Source organism: Pongo abelii, chromosome 1 (genome assembly GCF_028885655.2).
Source record: "Pongo abelii isolate AG06213 chromosome 1, NHGRI_mPonAbe1-v2.0_pri, whole genome shotgun sequence".
Taxonomy (NCBI): Eukaryota; Metazoa; Chordata; class Mammalia; order Primates; family Hominidae; genus Pongo; species Pongo abelii.
In genome coordinates, this window is record NC_071985.2 from 98,612,463 (window position 1) to 98,628,335 (window position 15,873).

Below are 15,873 nucleotides of genomic sequence, written 5' to 3' on the forward strand. Positions count from 1 at the left end.
AGTTCTACCTTTGAAGAATTAGGATAGGATAATAGCTGAATTTTAAACTAACTCTTAAAACTTAACCAATTAGGGGTTTCCTAATTGAAATTAACAAGTGCAGAGGACCTGAGGTGCCAATCTCGGAAAGGCAGAATTGCTGGGAGAGGGGGAGGCCTGGACGAAGGAATCATCCTCTGGAGATTCGTGGTAAAGAGAACGAATGAAGTAACTGACAGAAATTAGAGATCCTGGTAGAACAAAAAAATAGAATCCCAGAATGAGAACACACACCATGCCTGTACCCAAAACAAGACAATATTTCCTAAAATCTCAAGAAAAATCATTTTTGGCAAGTACCTTATATCCAGTGATGCGATCCATGTACCAAGGTAGTGGGAAAAGGTGATGAAGCAAGCAAAACTCAGCAAGACCTGATTCCCCCATGAGGACTCTGTTAAGGATGAATTTCTCTCAACAAGTGATGCCTAGGACATGCACTTTTGCATAGCTCGTGAGCATATATTTAACTGTGGATCTAAACCAAAAGCCAAGGTGGAGACAAGGTGGGAAACACAGGCTGTCACTGGTATATGCTTGTGTTGAACTAACACTATAAGAAATGGCAGGTAAAGAGGTCAGAGAAGAGGAAAATAATGTATTTGATTGTCATAGTGACAAAAATTTGAAGTTGAAAGATATAATTTAACATTTGTAAACCATATATTAGAAGTGTGTCAAGTTAAAAAGGGACTAGTGATGTTAAAATGTTTTTAGCGCACTGTTAAACATGAGCTATATAACCCTTCCTAAATAAACAAAAGGCACACACACACACAGGCACACACACACACATACACACACACACAAACACAAACACACAAAGAAAACAAATCACATCGACAAGGAAATACAGTAAATACGTTCTACAACATTGGGCAAATATAGAATAAAATATGGAAGAGTTTAGATATAAACAGGGAAATAAGAATGTTTTTATTAATCCATATTCTTATCCACCAAAACAAAACATTATAGTAAAAGCTTAAAATATTATATGTAAAAAATCCACTAGGCCAGAATGATAGGCAAAAACCTTTTAATTAAACAGATTTAAAACTTAAACATTCTTTTTTTTAAACAGCTCTTAATCAATTTATTAAAATAGTTGACTTAAGCATCTGCAAAGGTGACTTCCACCTCAACTTCTGGCTCAATACTGATGGAAGTAATCTGCTCAACAATCTCAGAAGCACTCTGCAAGTCAATGAGTTGATTGTGGATTTTCATCTGCAAATGATCCCATGTCTTAGAACCTTCACCACAAGGAGTTTTTTCTTGTTGTGATTCTCCCAGTCTTGGTAGGCATTTGAACTGGTCCTTTCATTTTGAGATTCTTTTCCTTTGCTCCTCTGATCAAGTCAGCACACACCTTCTCCAGGGATTTTACATTGCAGCTGATTAGAGTGATTCGAATTTGGTGAATTGCCACCTCCAGCTCCATGGGTGTTTTTCTGGTATCTTTAAAAGCCATGGCTGCTACGCAGCTTCCTTACTGACTTGTTCCTCCGTAAGAGTGAAGAGCGGTGAGCCAGGAGCAGGATCGTGACACCTATGACCGCGTCTTCTCAAAGAGCAAAACTTAAACATTCTAACATTAATAGACTAAAATTAATTTGGGATGAAAGTTAAAATTTGGGCAGGAAATATTCTTTTTATGACAGAATGCCAGCAAAAACAAGTATATACTAATCATTGAGATAGAAAATTTCCAATGTACAAACATAAATATAATAACTGACACAGGCAGGGGTGATTAATTGATGATAAAATGTTCAGAGGAAGATCGTTAGAATACACAATACTGATACTTTTTCAAGCCACTTTCCAAATTAATTATAAATAAGGTGTCTTTACAAGCGAAAGATCTCCTAGACCTCTCCTTAACCAAGTGACCAGTCCTAGTATCACAATAATGGTGATGGACAAACTGGACCTTCTCTGCCTGCAGATGGGCTGAGGTAGGAAACTCACAGTAGTGACTCTACAGTGTTCCCGGAAAAACGTTTAGGCTGAATTTAATCATGAGGATATTTTCAGACAACTTCAGAATGTAGATCATTGAGCCAGACAGCTGACCTGTCCTCTACAAACAAGTTCATGTCACCACAATCAATGACAACAACAAAACGATGAGGAGATACTTCGGGTTTAAAATAACTAAACAAGTGTAGCTATATTATCTTTCTACTCTTTTTAAACCCAAATGTCTCTTCTCCTTTTTGTTGTGTGATTCGTGGTGACATGGACTGTGTGAAGGAGACAGGTCAGTTGTCCTGCTCAGTGTTCTACATTCTGCAGTTGTCTGGTGATTACCTCCTAGGAAACTCAGGCTAAGCATTTTCAGCAAGAACACGGCATTGTTCATATTCTGCACTGGCAGAGTCCTAGGTGACATGCTGTCTCCTGCCAGGCTCCTGACTCCTGTTCTCTCTCTACAGGATAGGAATTGAGAGAAGCAGGGTTACGGCCTCTGAATGCTGTTTGTCCATCTGAGATTGGTGTCTTTAGGTACTGATCACAACTGATTGCAGTTGGAGAGGGAAGGGCTGTGGCTTCTCAAATCAAAGGGGCCTAGTGGGTTAAAATCATCAAGAGCATTTCGTGGTCTTAAGTTCACTCCTCAGTAAAGGATCTCTGCGATGTTGGGTTTGATCTTGAACTTGTTTCGCTGTTTTAGTCTTTTTCATCAAGTGAAAAAACTACTTTGATGACACCCTTTCATCCTTTTCATCCTTTCAGCAGTATTTGGTATCTGTAGGGGAGAGGGAGAAAAACATCAAATGAGCATCTTTGTCTGGTCCTGTCTGGCTGAGTCTGGAGGGACTGCTAAGTGGTGATAACCCAGGGGCAAACTGAGCTCCTGCTGGGAGGACCAGCTGAAGGGCGAGCCTCAGGCTGGCTGAAGTGGCAGGTGCCATCCACAAGTGAGAAGAAAACACCCCAGAACTTCCAGTCAGCCTGGGGTGCAGAATGTAGGGACACCACCTATGCCCTACCAGCAACTGGTAACATCAGTACCTTTCTTCCTGATAAGCTCTGTTTGGAGCAAAGCGATTGCTTTTCACACCTCCCAGTGAGGATGTGCTCAGCATCAACCATGCATGCTCAGAAACAGAGGGCTGCAGAAGGAGAGGACCCTTTGCAGAGAAATCCACCCCCTTACACCTCCATGTCCCAGTCTTTTAAAGGAGGAGTGGGAGGGCCATGGAAAGAATCTGGGATGTGAGAAGCAGCAGGGACCTCAGACCACATCCATGTCCAGTTCTGCCTTTCACAACAGAGGATCAGTGATGCCACAGGGCTAAGATTAAACTAAGGCCACATGAGTTGCTATTGACCACCTGGGAACTAGAGCCCAGCCTCAGGCCCTTTCAATAGCATTTGGAAGGAGGGAGAAAAAAGACTCCAGTCTGGAGGTCTCAACAGTCATGAGAGGCTGTTGGGTCACCTTGGCTAGGACAGGAGTAAAGTTTTACAAAGAAATATGATTTCATTGCTGCTTGTTTGGTTGGTTACAAATAAAACATGAAAAAAGAGAAATATAATCATAAGTATTCTTTCCAAGGGGCTCAGGAAAGAAAGGAAAAACAAGAGAGTCTACATGGAGTTAGCAAAGAGAGAGTGAGGATTATAACCCAACTTATTTTCCCAATTCCCTGAAGTTGATTCGACACCTGGTTACACCTTAAGGCATTTTAGCAACATTCTCAACATCTAGACCAACAAAACTCTGAAGGGAGAGGGACTCCCAAGACAGTAGCAGTGGGAACAGAGCAGAGTTCACAGAGCAAAGAGCAGATGGGAATGGAAGGTCTCGGCAGGGTGGCAACCCATGAGACACAGAGATTAGATAAGTCAGACATGACAGCAGCTGCTGGAGAGAACAAATAGGGAAGAGAAAAGCAATGGGAGAATGAGCTGTCATCATAGACAGAAATATGGAGCGAGTGCAGCTAACAGCCATACATGTGATTACCTTTGTACCCTAAGCTTGCAGGCCAGGGAATCTGCATGCCAGTCTCCACTTGCTGAACAGCAGTTTCCTTTTGATCATCTTCGGTTTTAGGACACTTGAGGCATGAATGTGGCCAATGACTTGATGCTCATGTGTGTTGTCACCTGAGCCTTCAAGAGCATCACCTTCCAGCTGGGGAGGGGTCTTCATTCCAAGAGAAGGCTCTAAACCCAGCTCTGAAAATGCAACCACACCCAACAGCGTTCACTGTCATCCATGATCTTACTGTGACTTTCTCATCCACCCAAGAGGAACATCAGAAAAGGAAAGTGGCCTAGGACAAGAAACTCCAGGGGTAAAGGGAAGCCAAGAAAGACATTTTGGTATTTTCTGCATTGTTGATTTTTCATGCATCACCCAGGAATGACAAGATTGCCAGGAGGAAAAGGTGAACCCAATTGACAAACATATTCAAGAAACTTAGGATAAATAAACACAAATAGCTTCCAGGTAGATAAGGCAAAGGCAAGGAAGTCACACTGGATACAGGCTGTGTTTTGGGAGAGAGGAGATTCTAAAAATCAAGCAAAATCAACGTTAAATGAACATATGAGAGAAAAGAATTGGGAAGACTAAACATGGGATATTGATGAAATGATCATACAGTTATATATATTGCCTATATCTACATTTTATTAAAAATACATGCCAAATACACATAATGTATACAACAAATGACATAAATGCATATATTTATATATAAAAATCTATTGGAAGAAATTATTACATAGGGATGTGGAAGATGTAGAATTAACATTATAATCACTAACATTATAATCTGGTCCATTGAAATTGGAAAAAAATTAAGAAAAATAAGACGAATGAGAGAAAGAAGACGTGGTGAGAAACAAATGCCCTATTACACAGCAGGGAGAAGTCATCAGGTAAAGGAGAATGAAACAAAAGGCATTCACCCTGTCCTCTTGCCTGGAGCCTGGTTAGTGCTCTGGACTCCTGGGAAAGCCAGCAGGTGAGAGTGTTGGAGCCAGCGGAGTGAGTCCTGACTGCGGGTGTGGGAATCCATGGAGAGGCAAAAGAGACATCAGTGAGAAGAAATCAGTCTAAATACTCGAAGTTATTAGAGCACGTGTCAGGGACTATGCATCCCCCGACACTCACTGAGTGTCTTCCATGTGTCCTCTCCACGGACCCAGATGGTGCTCATTACCTCAGGTGACCCTCCCTCCTCCTGAGGACGTGGGTCTCCTTATTCCTCAGCTGAGGGCATTGCCTGACAGATGAGCACCAGGCAGCCTCAGGGGCTCCAGGAGGAGATATTGAGTGGGACGGAGAGTAAGGATGAACATGACCCAGGGTTTTAAGGAAATCTGAGCAGAAGTGGATCCCTGGGAGAAGGAAACTGAGGGCATGGCCGTGGACATGAGTGGAGATGATGAACTAACTGGAGTTTCAGAAAAGACACAGATTTGTACACTTTCCATGAGAAGGTTGCCCTTTTATTCCTTTATTTCAAAACGAGGGGAAGAAACAGATCAAGAAGCTGGATATGTCAGGCGACTGACTTGTGGGCCCAGGGTTTGCACTTTTACTAATGTGCCTAATAGGTTGTTACTGAAAGTGCTTGATAGGGGAAAGTTGACTTGAAAAGCGATGCTGACAAAGAGGAAGAAAACTGGCAAAAGAGACTTTCTAAGAAAACACAGGAAGAGGGGTCCCTAGAAAGTAGAGATCCTAATAGTTACTCTTCCTCAGATGAAACTGCATGTGAAGTCACTTCCTAAGTGCTAAGCTACCAGAAAGATAACAGAATTAGATTACATCTATTCATAGATTTATTTAGCAATTTTTATTGAATTAGCCCTTTGGAAATTATCATAATTGATGTTCTCAATAATAACTGAATGTAGATATTATTTTTCAGGTCTCTCAGGTGACAGAACTCAGATGTAAAGACCAACACCACAAATGACTTGGCCGAGGTGAATAATGAGTAAGGGTTAAACCCAGTACCTGAGAGCAGATTTGATCCTAAACCTCAGGCTCTTGCTCGCCTCACTGGGTTGGAACATTGTGGATTTCTGCTTGACTCAGAGGGAGTATGAAGAGACCCCATTGCCTCCTCCCCTCACAGCACCACGATCACCAACACCGAGATTCGAGCTTCCTGGTCCCCTTTCCTGCCCTACCTTGGAAGGGCCATTGGTTCCCAGGATCAGCGTTGGCTGTGAAGCTGCAGGTGGTGGAGGAAATGCCCCGCCTGGCTAAGTCATAGTCACAGTCAAATCCTTGGTCCCGTTGCAGTCACAGACAATTGGGAACCAGGGTTCCTGGCTCCAGCTGTGCTTGTGAAGCCTGCACCTCTGTCAGGTGGTGGCTCAAGTCTCCACTCCAAGGCCGATAAGGACAGGCCGCCTGGGTGGCAGCTGAAAGGAGAAGGGGCTTCAGTAGGAACGCTCTCACTTTTCCGTTTCTTAATCATGCCCAGAACACCCATCCCTGGTGTCCCCGCCTCTGAGGTGAGCCACACAGTGATCCAGGCCACAAAGACAGACATCATGTAAATGGAGTGATGTCACCTTTCCTGTCTGTGCCTGGGGATGCTGAGATGGAAGGTACCCAGGCTGCATGTCCCTGAAGTGAAAAACCCCCACTTCAGCCCAGAGGGCTTTGGATTGGCTAACAAGTCCATGCCAATTATCTGTTATTATTAATCCCCATCCTGCAGCCTAGAAAGAATGTCTGGAGAGCCTTCAGAGCATAGGAAATGCTATTTTTCTCAACACATAGGAGTATAAGAATAGGGGAAGACTCAGGGCCTCCAGGCTTTGGGAAGGAACCATAGATAAAGGGTTTTGGGACACTGTAGACCAGCAGTCTCCAAGATTTTTTGCTCCAGGGACTGGTTTCATGGAAGACAATTTTTCCACGGACCAACGGTGGGGGACATGAAAAGAGGGGGATCATTTTGGGATGAAACTGTTCCACCTCAGAACATCAGGCATTAATTAGATTCTCATAAGGAGCACACAACCTAGATCTCTTGCATACACTGTTCACAGTAGGGTTTGCGCTTCTATAAGAATCTAATGCCACCGCTGATCTGACAGGAGGCAGGGCTCAGGCTGGAATGCTCGCTTGCCGGCCACTCATATTCTGCTGTGTGGCCTGGTGCCTAACAGGCCCAGGACAGGTAGCTGACCACAGTCCCGGGGGCTTGGGGCCCCCTGCAATAGACCAAATACTACATGAGGCGAACCTTTTAGAGTTCTGAAACATTTTGAATTTCCATTGCCTATAATTGTTTCACCACCTGCCCACACATATACATCTTATTGCCATATAGTAGGTGTCTGCAGCCATAAGCAATGTTGTAGAGGGACCCAGTCCCTTCACGGACACTTAGGGGCCACAGGTGTTACAGATCAGCATGTGTGGTTCTGTAGGGAGTTAACACTGAGCACAGTCCTCATCCTACCCACTCCTCCAGTGGGGTCCGGGCAGCACCCCCTCATAAAAATTATTGCTATTTCCACAGGAAGAGGAAATCACACTCTCAGAAAGTGGACTAAGGAAAGACTTCCAGTGGCCTCATGCCAGTCCAGATCAGTCTCAGAAGAGGGACGGGGTCCGCAGGGCCTGATCCACGTTGCTACAGGGCTCCTCTCTCTCCTCCCCTCTGCACATCCTCTTTCTCACCAAGGTTTCTCTAAGTTTTCTTCAAAATGCCTTCTGTGTATCTGTTCTCCTTCATCTTCCTGAGAGCACACTGTATCAGATTCATCACTGATGCCTGGCTTCATACACGCCCCCAGCTGCTATCTCTGATTCTGCCATCTTCACACTAGCAATTGTCTCAGCAATTTTATTGCCCAGAAGTTCTGTTCTTTCCACATCCCTACTCTGCTTCTGAAAACTCTCCACTGCCTACTGTGCAACTCTCCCCCCTCGCCCTGCCTTTGTGCTCCTTCTAACTTCTGCCCCACCTTCCTATCCTGCATCACCTCCCAACACTCCCTCATACAGATTCTTCCCTGGAGTCAGGCTGGCCCCTCCCTGGCACAGACCTGCATGGGGTGCCTTCCAGCTTCTAGGTCTTTGCCCCTGAGTCTCTCGCCCTGCCTCCTATGGCCTTTTTAGTTGCTAAGGGCACAGTTTACTGATCATTAACCATCACTTAGGACACTCAAGGTGACTTCATGGTAGTTCATATTGGACAGATGGGGAAACATCTCAAAACAACAAATCTGGTTGGGGAAGGCTGGTCAAACCCAGGCTTCCCATTCTTGTTCTCTGCATGTGCTATTTAGAATCAATGTCTAGGAATATTTTTCATTCTAACTACTTAATTTCATTAGGTCTTTTTATCTTTCTTTTTCAGAATACTAAGTCTTCTTAAACTTATATTTTGAATATTGTTTGCATTTTCAGGAGAAAACGAAAAACATGTTCTCTAACTTCTGAAGTACTGTACATATTATTAGTAGAGCAGGTGGGGAAAATTTCTCAATGAGTGATCAAGTTATCATTTAGGTTGTATTCTCACCGACTCTACTGTGACTTTCCCTGAAGCGAGAGGATGGGTGGAGCACATCAACTCTAGCACCACTGCTGGGGTCACAGCTGTGAACAGTACAGACTCTTCACACGTTATCATCAGAACCCACACACAGATGCCTCCTGGTATAACTGGGACAGTGCATTCATGCATCTCAGCCTGTCTGCATGGATGAATGTGGTCTCTCCTGGCCCATGTTTCATGGTGCCATGGCAGAGCTGGCCCACATCACAGGCATCTCACTTCTGAGACATGTGTCTGAGCATTTCCCTTCCTCCTCATGGGAGCCTGGTTCTGGCTGGGATCTGAGACAGAGCCCAGTAACTTTACAAGGGCTACAAGACTGCCATGTTGAGAGCAGAAACTCAAATGATACAGGGTAAGAAGAGACCAGCACCTTTCATTCCCTGAGAGCCTTCTGGAGCTGCAGGTTCCCCTGGAGGGACTGGAGGAGCCACTAGTTCTGCTCACAGACAAAGTGCACCAACGTATTTATCACTGGGTTATGCACGTGAGGGGCTACAGGAGTTCTTTTTACCATACCAGCAAATTTTGTGTTTCAGCTTGAAATTATTTCCAACAAATTTGCTACAAAGGGAAAAGGCTTGAGCACTCATCCTAGCTAGTCTCTGAGAGATCCCACTGCAGAGAAATGATAGCAACTGCACCATGGAATCAGGCAGACATGGAGCCCATGTTCTCACTGTGACTAGCTGGGGTACCCTGGGCAAGCAAAGAGAACTTGCTGAGCCTCAGCATCCTCAGCTGTAACATGGAGATGCCACCGCCCGCTTGTGAGTGCCCCATGAGCACTGAATGGGTTATAGCAAGGACAGAGCTTGCTTGGCAAGGGGCAAGGCATACAACAGGTGCAAGGGCGATGTGTATTTTATTTCATTTTATGAATTGCTGTGGGCCGGGTGTGGTGGCCCACGTCTGTAATCCTAGCACTTTGGGAGGCCGAGGCAGGCAGATCACCTGAGGTCAAAAGTTCAAGACCAGCCTGGCCAACATGATGAAACCCTGTCTCTACTAAAAAAAATACAAAAAAATTAGCCAGGCATGGTGGCAGGTGCCTGTAATCCCAGCTACTTGGGAGGCTGAGGCAGGAGAATCGCTTGAACCCAGGAGACAGAGGTTGCAGTGACCCGAGATCACGCCACTGCACTCCAGCCTGGGCAACAAGAGTGAAACACCCCTGTCGTGGGGTGGGAGGACGGGGGAGGGATAGCATTAGGAGATATACCTAATGTAAATGACGAGTTAATAGGTGCAGCACGCCAACATGGCATGTGTATACGTAAGTAACAAACCTGCACGTTGTACACATGTACCCTAGAACTTCAAGTATAATAAAAAAAAAAGAAAAAAAAAAAAGAGTGAAACCCTGTCTCAAATAAATAAATAAATTGCTGTGATCCTACAAAAGCCTTTGCTTCTTTGAAACTCAAGGAGAAATGAAAAACAGGGGCCGGGCACGGTGGCTCATGCCTGTAATCCCAGCACTTTGGGAGGCCGAGGCGGGCGGATCACCTGAGGTCGGGAGTTCGAGACCAGCCTGACCAATATGGAGAAATTCTGTCTCTACTAAAAATACAAAATTAGCCGGGCATGGTGGTGCATACCTGTAATCCCAGCTACTCGGGCGGCTGAGGCAGGAGAATTGCTTGAACCCGGGAGGCGGAGGTTGCGGTGAGCTGAGATCACGCCATTGCACTCCAGCCTAGACAACAAGGGTGAACTCCATCTCAAAAAAAAAGAAAAGAAAAACAGGAAAGAGGATGGTTCCAACAGGAAAGGTGCTTACTGACCAAAATAGAATGGAGGAGAAAAGTTTCAGTCACTACTCTCATGACAAAATATTCAGATGGGGGACACTACAGAGTTACCAGCTCCTTCTACAAGAGTTTTGATGGGTAAAACTAACAATCCACATGAAATTCCCAGAATAATGGTACAAAAAAACAGAATGAATGAAAAGAAAAGAAATTTTTTTTTTCCTTACACACCCTATGAAACAGCAACCTCAAGGGGCACTTGCTCACAGGAGGGGTTTGCTGGAGATCATGCTGATGGGAACCACTACACTTTGCTCATCAGTTAGGCCAGCAACTGATCAGGGACACTAGCTGTTGATGGTTTACATGAGAATATAGCACTGAGAAGACACATGATTGAAACTACAAACCCACACATGAAAGAAACCACTGGGGCTCTACAGAGGATGCAAGCCATGGCCATGCATGGAGGAAGGGACACTAACTGCTTCAGTGGAGGGAAGCCACCTCAGGGGAGGTAGTAGAGAATCTGGCTTGAAACACAGGAATCATGAAACAGCCCTCCAAAATAATGGGGGAAAACTGCCGGCACAGGTGGATGGACAGAGAAGAGAGAAGGGCGCTGCTCAGGATATATGATGAGAAGGGCGCTGCTCAACATAATGTCTGAAAAGAGAGACGCCCTATCTTAAGGAATGAAGTCTGTTATATAAAATTCTCCAGGTGAGCTGTTGTGGCCAAGAGTATGCAATGATCCCTCAGTATTCCCCTCTCTGGCCTGTTTGGATACCTACAGCCTGCTCTTGTGAGAAGGGGTCGGGTGACAGAGGAATCACCTGGCACAAGAGAAAGGGGTTCCACCCATTGAATGTCTAAGCTTAAAACTGGATCCAAGAACCAGATTCAAAACACTCTGAATTTACAGGGCCTGGCTGTAGAGATGATCCATCTCACCTGCACAAGTTACAGGAAACAATATATAGAGGCTTCCTGGGAGAACAGTGGAGCTTTGTGACCTTCAGGCTGGAGTACTGACAGGCTACATCCAGAGCAGAGCAGGCAAGCTGATCCTCCAATGAAGATAATGTGCTGCTATAAGGCTGCTGGCAATCAGACAGGTCATAGGAAAGTGAAGGAGTCAAGTAAACTTCATCTAGAGAGTCTTGCGGGACGTACTGCTCCTCCACCTCTGGCAGCTCCGGGCTCAGCCTGGTGGGTGAAGAACACAGAAGATAAACATCAAAGGGAAGAGAAACCACAGTGCCCAGCTAGTTCTACAGAGCAGCCAACAGGAGGGGCCAGAGGAAGCAAAGGATAGTCCCCTCCAAGAGAGAACAATCCTCTATCTCCAGCAGGAGAGAGAGAGCAGCAGGTGCTCAGTGCCCTGGGTAGACAGTGAGCTGGAAAGGAAGGAGACGGAACGATCCCTGTACCAAAGAGCTATGACACAGCACACGCAACAGGACCTTGTATCTTCATAGACTGATAAGAGTTTTACCGTGACCTCAACATCTCTTGTCAAAATTTTAAGCATGATATCAATTATTTGTATACACATTCCTGCTCCCAAATATTTGCAAATATAAAGGGAAAGAGGCAGACATCAGATGAGCATCTCAAGTTCACTTTATGCCAAAAAGACTTAAAGTGAAAAGGAAACTGCAGAAAACGTGATTGATCCGTTCAACCAAGTCAACTGAATAAAGATTAGTACAATTTTGAAGGAATTAACAAGAGAAACAAATACAGGTGTAAAATGAAAGGCAACTTTATTAATATTGACCAATAATATTAATATTAACTAATAATCCTGCTTAATAATTATTCCACATTGATAATCTTAACATTGCTAATATGGCTATTTCATGGTTGGCTGAATGAATGAACAGGTATGTTCTGTTTTCCCTGCATCTGGCATCTCCAGATGTCAACAATAAGTTAAATGTCCACAATTACTCAAAGTTACCTGGGGCATGGTGAGTCTTGATCTTCTTCCTCTTCTTGATCCTTTTCAATATCTGCAATAAAGTCAGACAGGGACAGACGCATTAAGATGATTCCCCTATTCATGTAACAATCCACTGTCCAATCCCAAAACAGGAACATCAGTCTCCTTGGCATGAGAACAGGACACCGTGACAGATATACTTTATGAGGCCTGAGGGTCTGTCATGATAGAGGTTCCTTGGTTTTCATCCCTGAGCCTACGGGTCAAATATTCCTATTCTGGTAGATCGTTATCCCAATATCATGTGTCTCAAGTTTGTGCACACAGTTATGCAATATTTTTCCAATCAATTTAAAGCAAATGTCCCAAATGATTTCTAGGACAAAAACTGCAGTATTCAGTGCTGTCTCATCAAATACCCAGCTTGTTCCTGGTTGCAAGGATTTTAAACACCGAAACTAGAATGAAGGAGGAAATCTACAAACCCATGAGTCAAAATCACAATTGTGTGAATTTGTCACATCTGCCTGGGTCCAAGGTCTTGAGAGCGGGCTCAGGTGGCTAAAGGCATGGCCTGAAACTAGGAAGAGAGCCATGCTCACTGCGCCATTCCATGTCTCGGCTTCCAACTGGAACTAGAGTTTCATTCAAACCTACAGGTGCCTATAGGTCCTGCCTGTGGCAGTAACATCTCTCAGCTCAGTAAGGGCCACTTAGTGTAAGAATATGACCCTTATCCGGAAGATCAGGTGGAGTCTTATCACCTTCGTAGTAAGTTACTCACCAACCACATCAATAGCCAAGCCAATGTGCTGTTCCTCCAAAGAGTAAAAGTCACTTCCGTAGGGCTGGCATAAGTCAGGCAGTTCAAGATAACTGGAAGGAGTCAAATAACATCTATCCAGTGAGTCCTGCAAGACTTCAGCCTCTTCTACTTCCAGTAGCTCCCTGCTGAGCCTGGAAAAGTAGGAAAAACTAATGAATAAGCCAGGGGAAATCAGACACCACAGACCCTCAGCTAGATGTCACAGGTAGTATAAGGAAGTGGTTAAAAAAGGAAAAGGACAGATCCATTAATGAGCTAACAAAGTATTGCCTTCATGTTGGGATAGACCAGGGCTGGGTAGAAAAGGATGAAAGAGAAAGACAGAGACATAGAGAGAGAGACAGACAAAGAGAGTTCAGTGAATTGGCCAGGTGACACACCAATGAGGGAGTCAAAGGACACTCTGTGTTTGTGTCCTCATGACCCACAGCGTACAGTGATAATGAAAAGAGTGGGTTCAATAATTTTGCATAAAATGTGCTCAAGTTTCCATGCAGTAGCCATGAGAATACAGCTTTTCAGGCATGGTCAACCTTCACTAGGTTAGTAAATGATAAGGGGAGGAAGAAATGGAAACCTAAACATCTGCTGCAATGAAAACCAACAGCAATGTTTGTAGGAGGAATTCAGGCTTGGCTGCAAAGACGAAATCGTTATTTTCAGCATGTTCTGTTTTCCCTAGACTTGGCATCTCTAGGTGTCAACACCAAATTAACTGCCCACAATTTCTCAGACTCACCTGGGACATGTTGCCTCTTGATCCTCCTTTTTCACATGATCACACTGATGTCCTGCAAATAAATTCAGACAGGGCCTCTTACATTAAGCAGTCTCCCCCGCACACAGAAACATTCCTCTGTACAATCCTAACACAGCGACATCCAGTCTTCTCAGTGTGAGAACAGGAGACTGTGAGAGAAATAATCTAGGAGGCCTGAGGTCAAGTCTTGAGAGAACCAGCTTGGTTCCTTTCCTGAGCCTGGGGCAAAATTCCCCTGTTTTGGTATGTTATCTTCCCAGTGTGCTCTGTCCTAGGTCTGTGCACACTAATGAGCAATTTTTTTTCCAGTAGATTGTAGGCAAATAGTTCTATCACCTTGTAGAAGAGACATGGCAATATTCAGCCTTCTCTCATCAAATACCCAGGATTTGATGGTTTATGAGATTGTGGACACTGAGATTTCATGGATGGGTGCAATCTACCAGCTCTTGAGTCAAAATGAGACTTGGTGCTACACAGAAGCATCAGCTATTATGGCTTTTGTGAGTGAAAAGTCAGCCATTTATCTAGAAAACATACCAGCAAGACAATGAAAAGATGAGCTAAAACAAGCCAACTTAGAAGACACAGAAAATGGGGATAAATTCACTGAAACCTGGGTCACATCTTCCACTGAGAGGTAGACAAGGGTGACACTGGCCTTGGCCAGGTAGACAACCACACAGACATATTTGGGGAATGAAACTCATAAGGAACTTTGTAGCTGGCAAGAGACATTTAATTCAGATGAGCTGATCTGACAGACAGCTCCTGGGCATGTGCTGCAGAGCTTGGTGTGAGTTTGCCACACCTGCCTTGAGTTCAATGTCCTGACAGTTGGTCTAGGCTGCCACAGGCATGGTCTAAGACTAGGAAGAGAGCAAAGCTCACTGACCCACCCCATGCCGGTGCTTCAGACTCGACTCCAGAGTGATTGAAATCTACATTGATATATAGGTCCAGCCCACAGTGATGACAGCTCAGCCCAGCCAGGGGAGCAAGGCCCAAAGATTATGGGGTCTACCTGGACTGGTGCTTTATCACCTTCACAATGGAGTACTCACTATCTACAACAAGAGCCAAGCCGAATTGCTGTTCCTCTAATGAGTGCAATGTGCTCCTGTAAGACTGGTAGAAGGCAGACATGTCCAGAGGACTTGAGAGAGTCAAATAACCTTCTTCCCAGGACTCCTGCGGGGCTTCCTCCTCTTCAGACTCCTGCAGATTCCTGATGAGCCAGGCAGGACAGGGATGACAGAAGATCAAACCAACAGAGATTAGACAACAAAGCCTCCCAGCTGATCTGACGGGAGACAGAATAGAGTGGTCACAGAAAGAAAAGCCATTTTTCCTTCAAGAGAAAAAAAAAAAAAAGCTATGTTCTAAATGCGGGGTGGAGGGTGACTGCCCTGGGGACAGAGCAAAAATGAGCAGCATGTGCTCAGTACATTTGCCACAGATGAGCCACTGCAGGGCACCCAGACTCTCCCTGTAAACTATCATCATGACTTGCAGCACAGAGAACTGACACAGGGCTTCAACTACTTTGCATAAATCGTGTTGAATTTTACATGCAGCATTCAAGTGTACAGAGCTCTTGAGGCAATGCAGACACACAGATCTTGGGTATTAAGGGTCCCCTTTTTCCAATATTTTGATATAATATGTTTATTTTTTGAATTTCTTCTCTTGCACAAATACTAGCAAACACACTAACAACAAATGGGCAGAAAGCATATATGCATCTCTCCCTGGATTTAAACACATGGGAGAGAACAGGTGATACCAGGAAATCCCTGTTTGGTTAGTTCACCTGGTTCACCTGATTGCAGGTTCCTATCTTGAGAGGACTGTGAAATTAAAACCAATACAAGTGCTACAAATAACCCACAACATTGTTAGTAAGGACAATTTGTAGCTGGATAAATGGAAGAAATAATTCTATTCATCACTTCCTTGTTTTCCCTGGATTTGCAGTCTCCAGGTGT

General features: G+C 44.5%; 1 protein-coding gene and 1 pseudogene across 1 annotated transcript in view; both read right to left on the reverse strand.

The window, feature by feature from the left end:
• Nucleotides 1-1,021: 1,021 nt before the first annotated feature.
• Nucleotides 1,022-2,180, reverse strand: LOC134762068 (small ribosomal subunit protein uS10-like; annotated as a pseudogene).
• Nucleotides 2,181-2,453: 273 nt separating this feature from the next.
• Nucleotides 2,454-15,873, reverse strand: part of LOC100449800 (neuroblastoma breakpoint family member 3-like) — a 43,567-nt gene continuing 30,147 nt past the window's right edge. The window contains 8 exon segments of the mRNA XM_063723844.1: nt 2,454-2,794; nt 4,019-4,233; nt 6,205-6,441; nt 11,388-11,560; nt 12,318-12,369; nt 13,084-13,256; nt 13,865-13,916; nt 14,950-15,188. Of these exon segments, the coding sequence (XP_063579914.1) occupies nt 2,729-2,794; nt 4,019-4,233; nt 6,205-6,441; nt 11,388-11,560; nt 12,318-12,369; nt 13,084-13,256; nt 13,865-13,916; nt 14,950-15,188 (1,207 nt within the window). The 3' untranslated portion in view covers nt 2,454-2,728.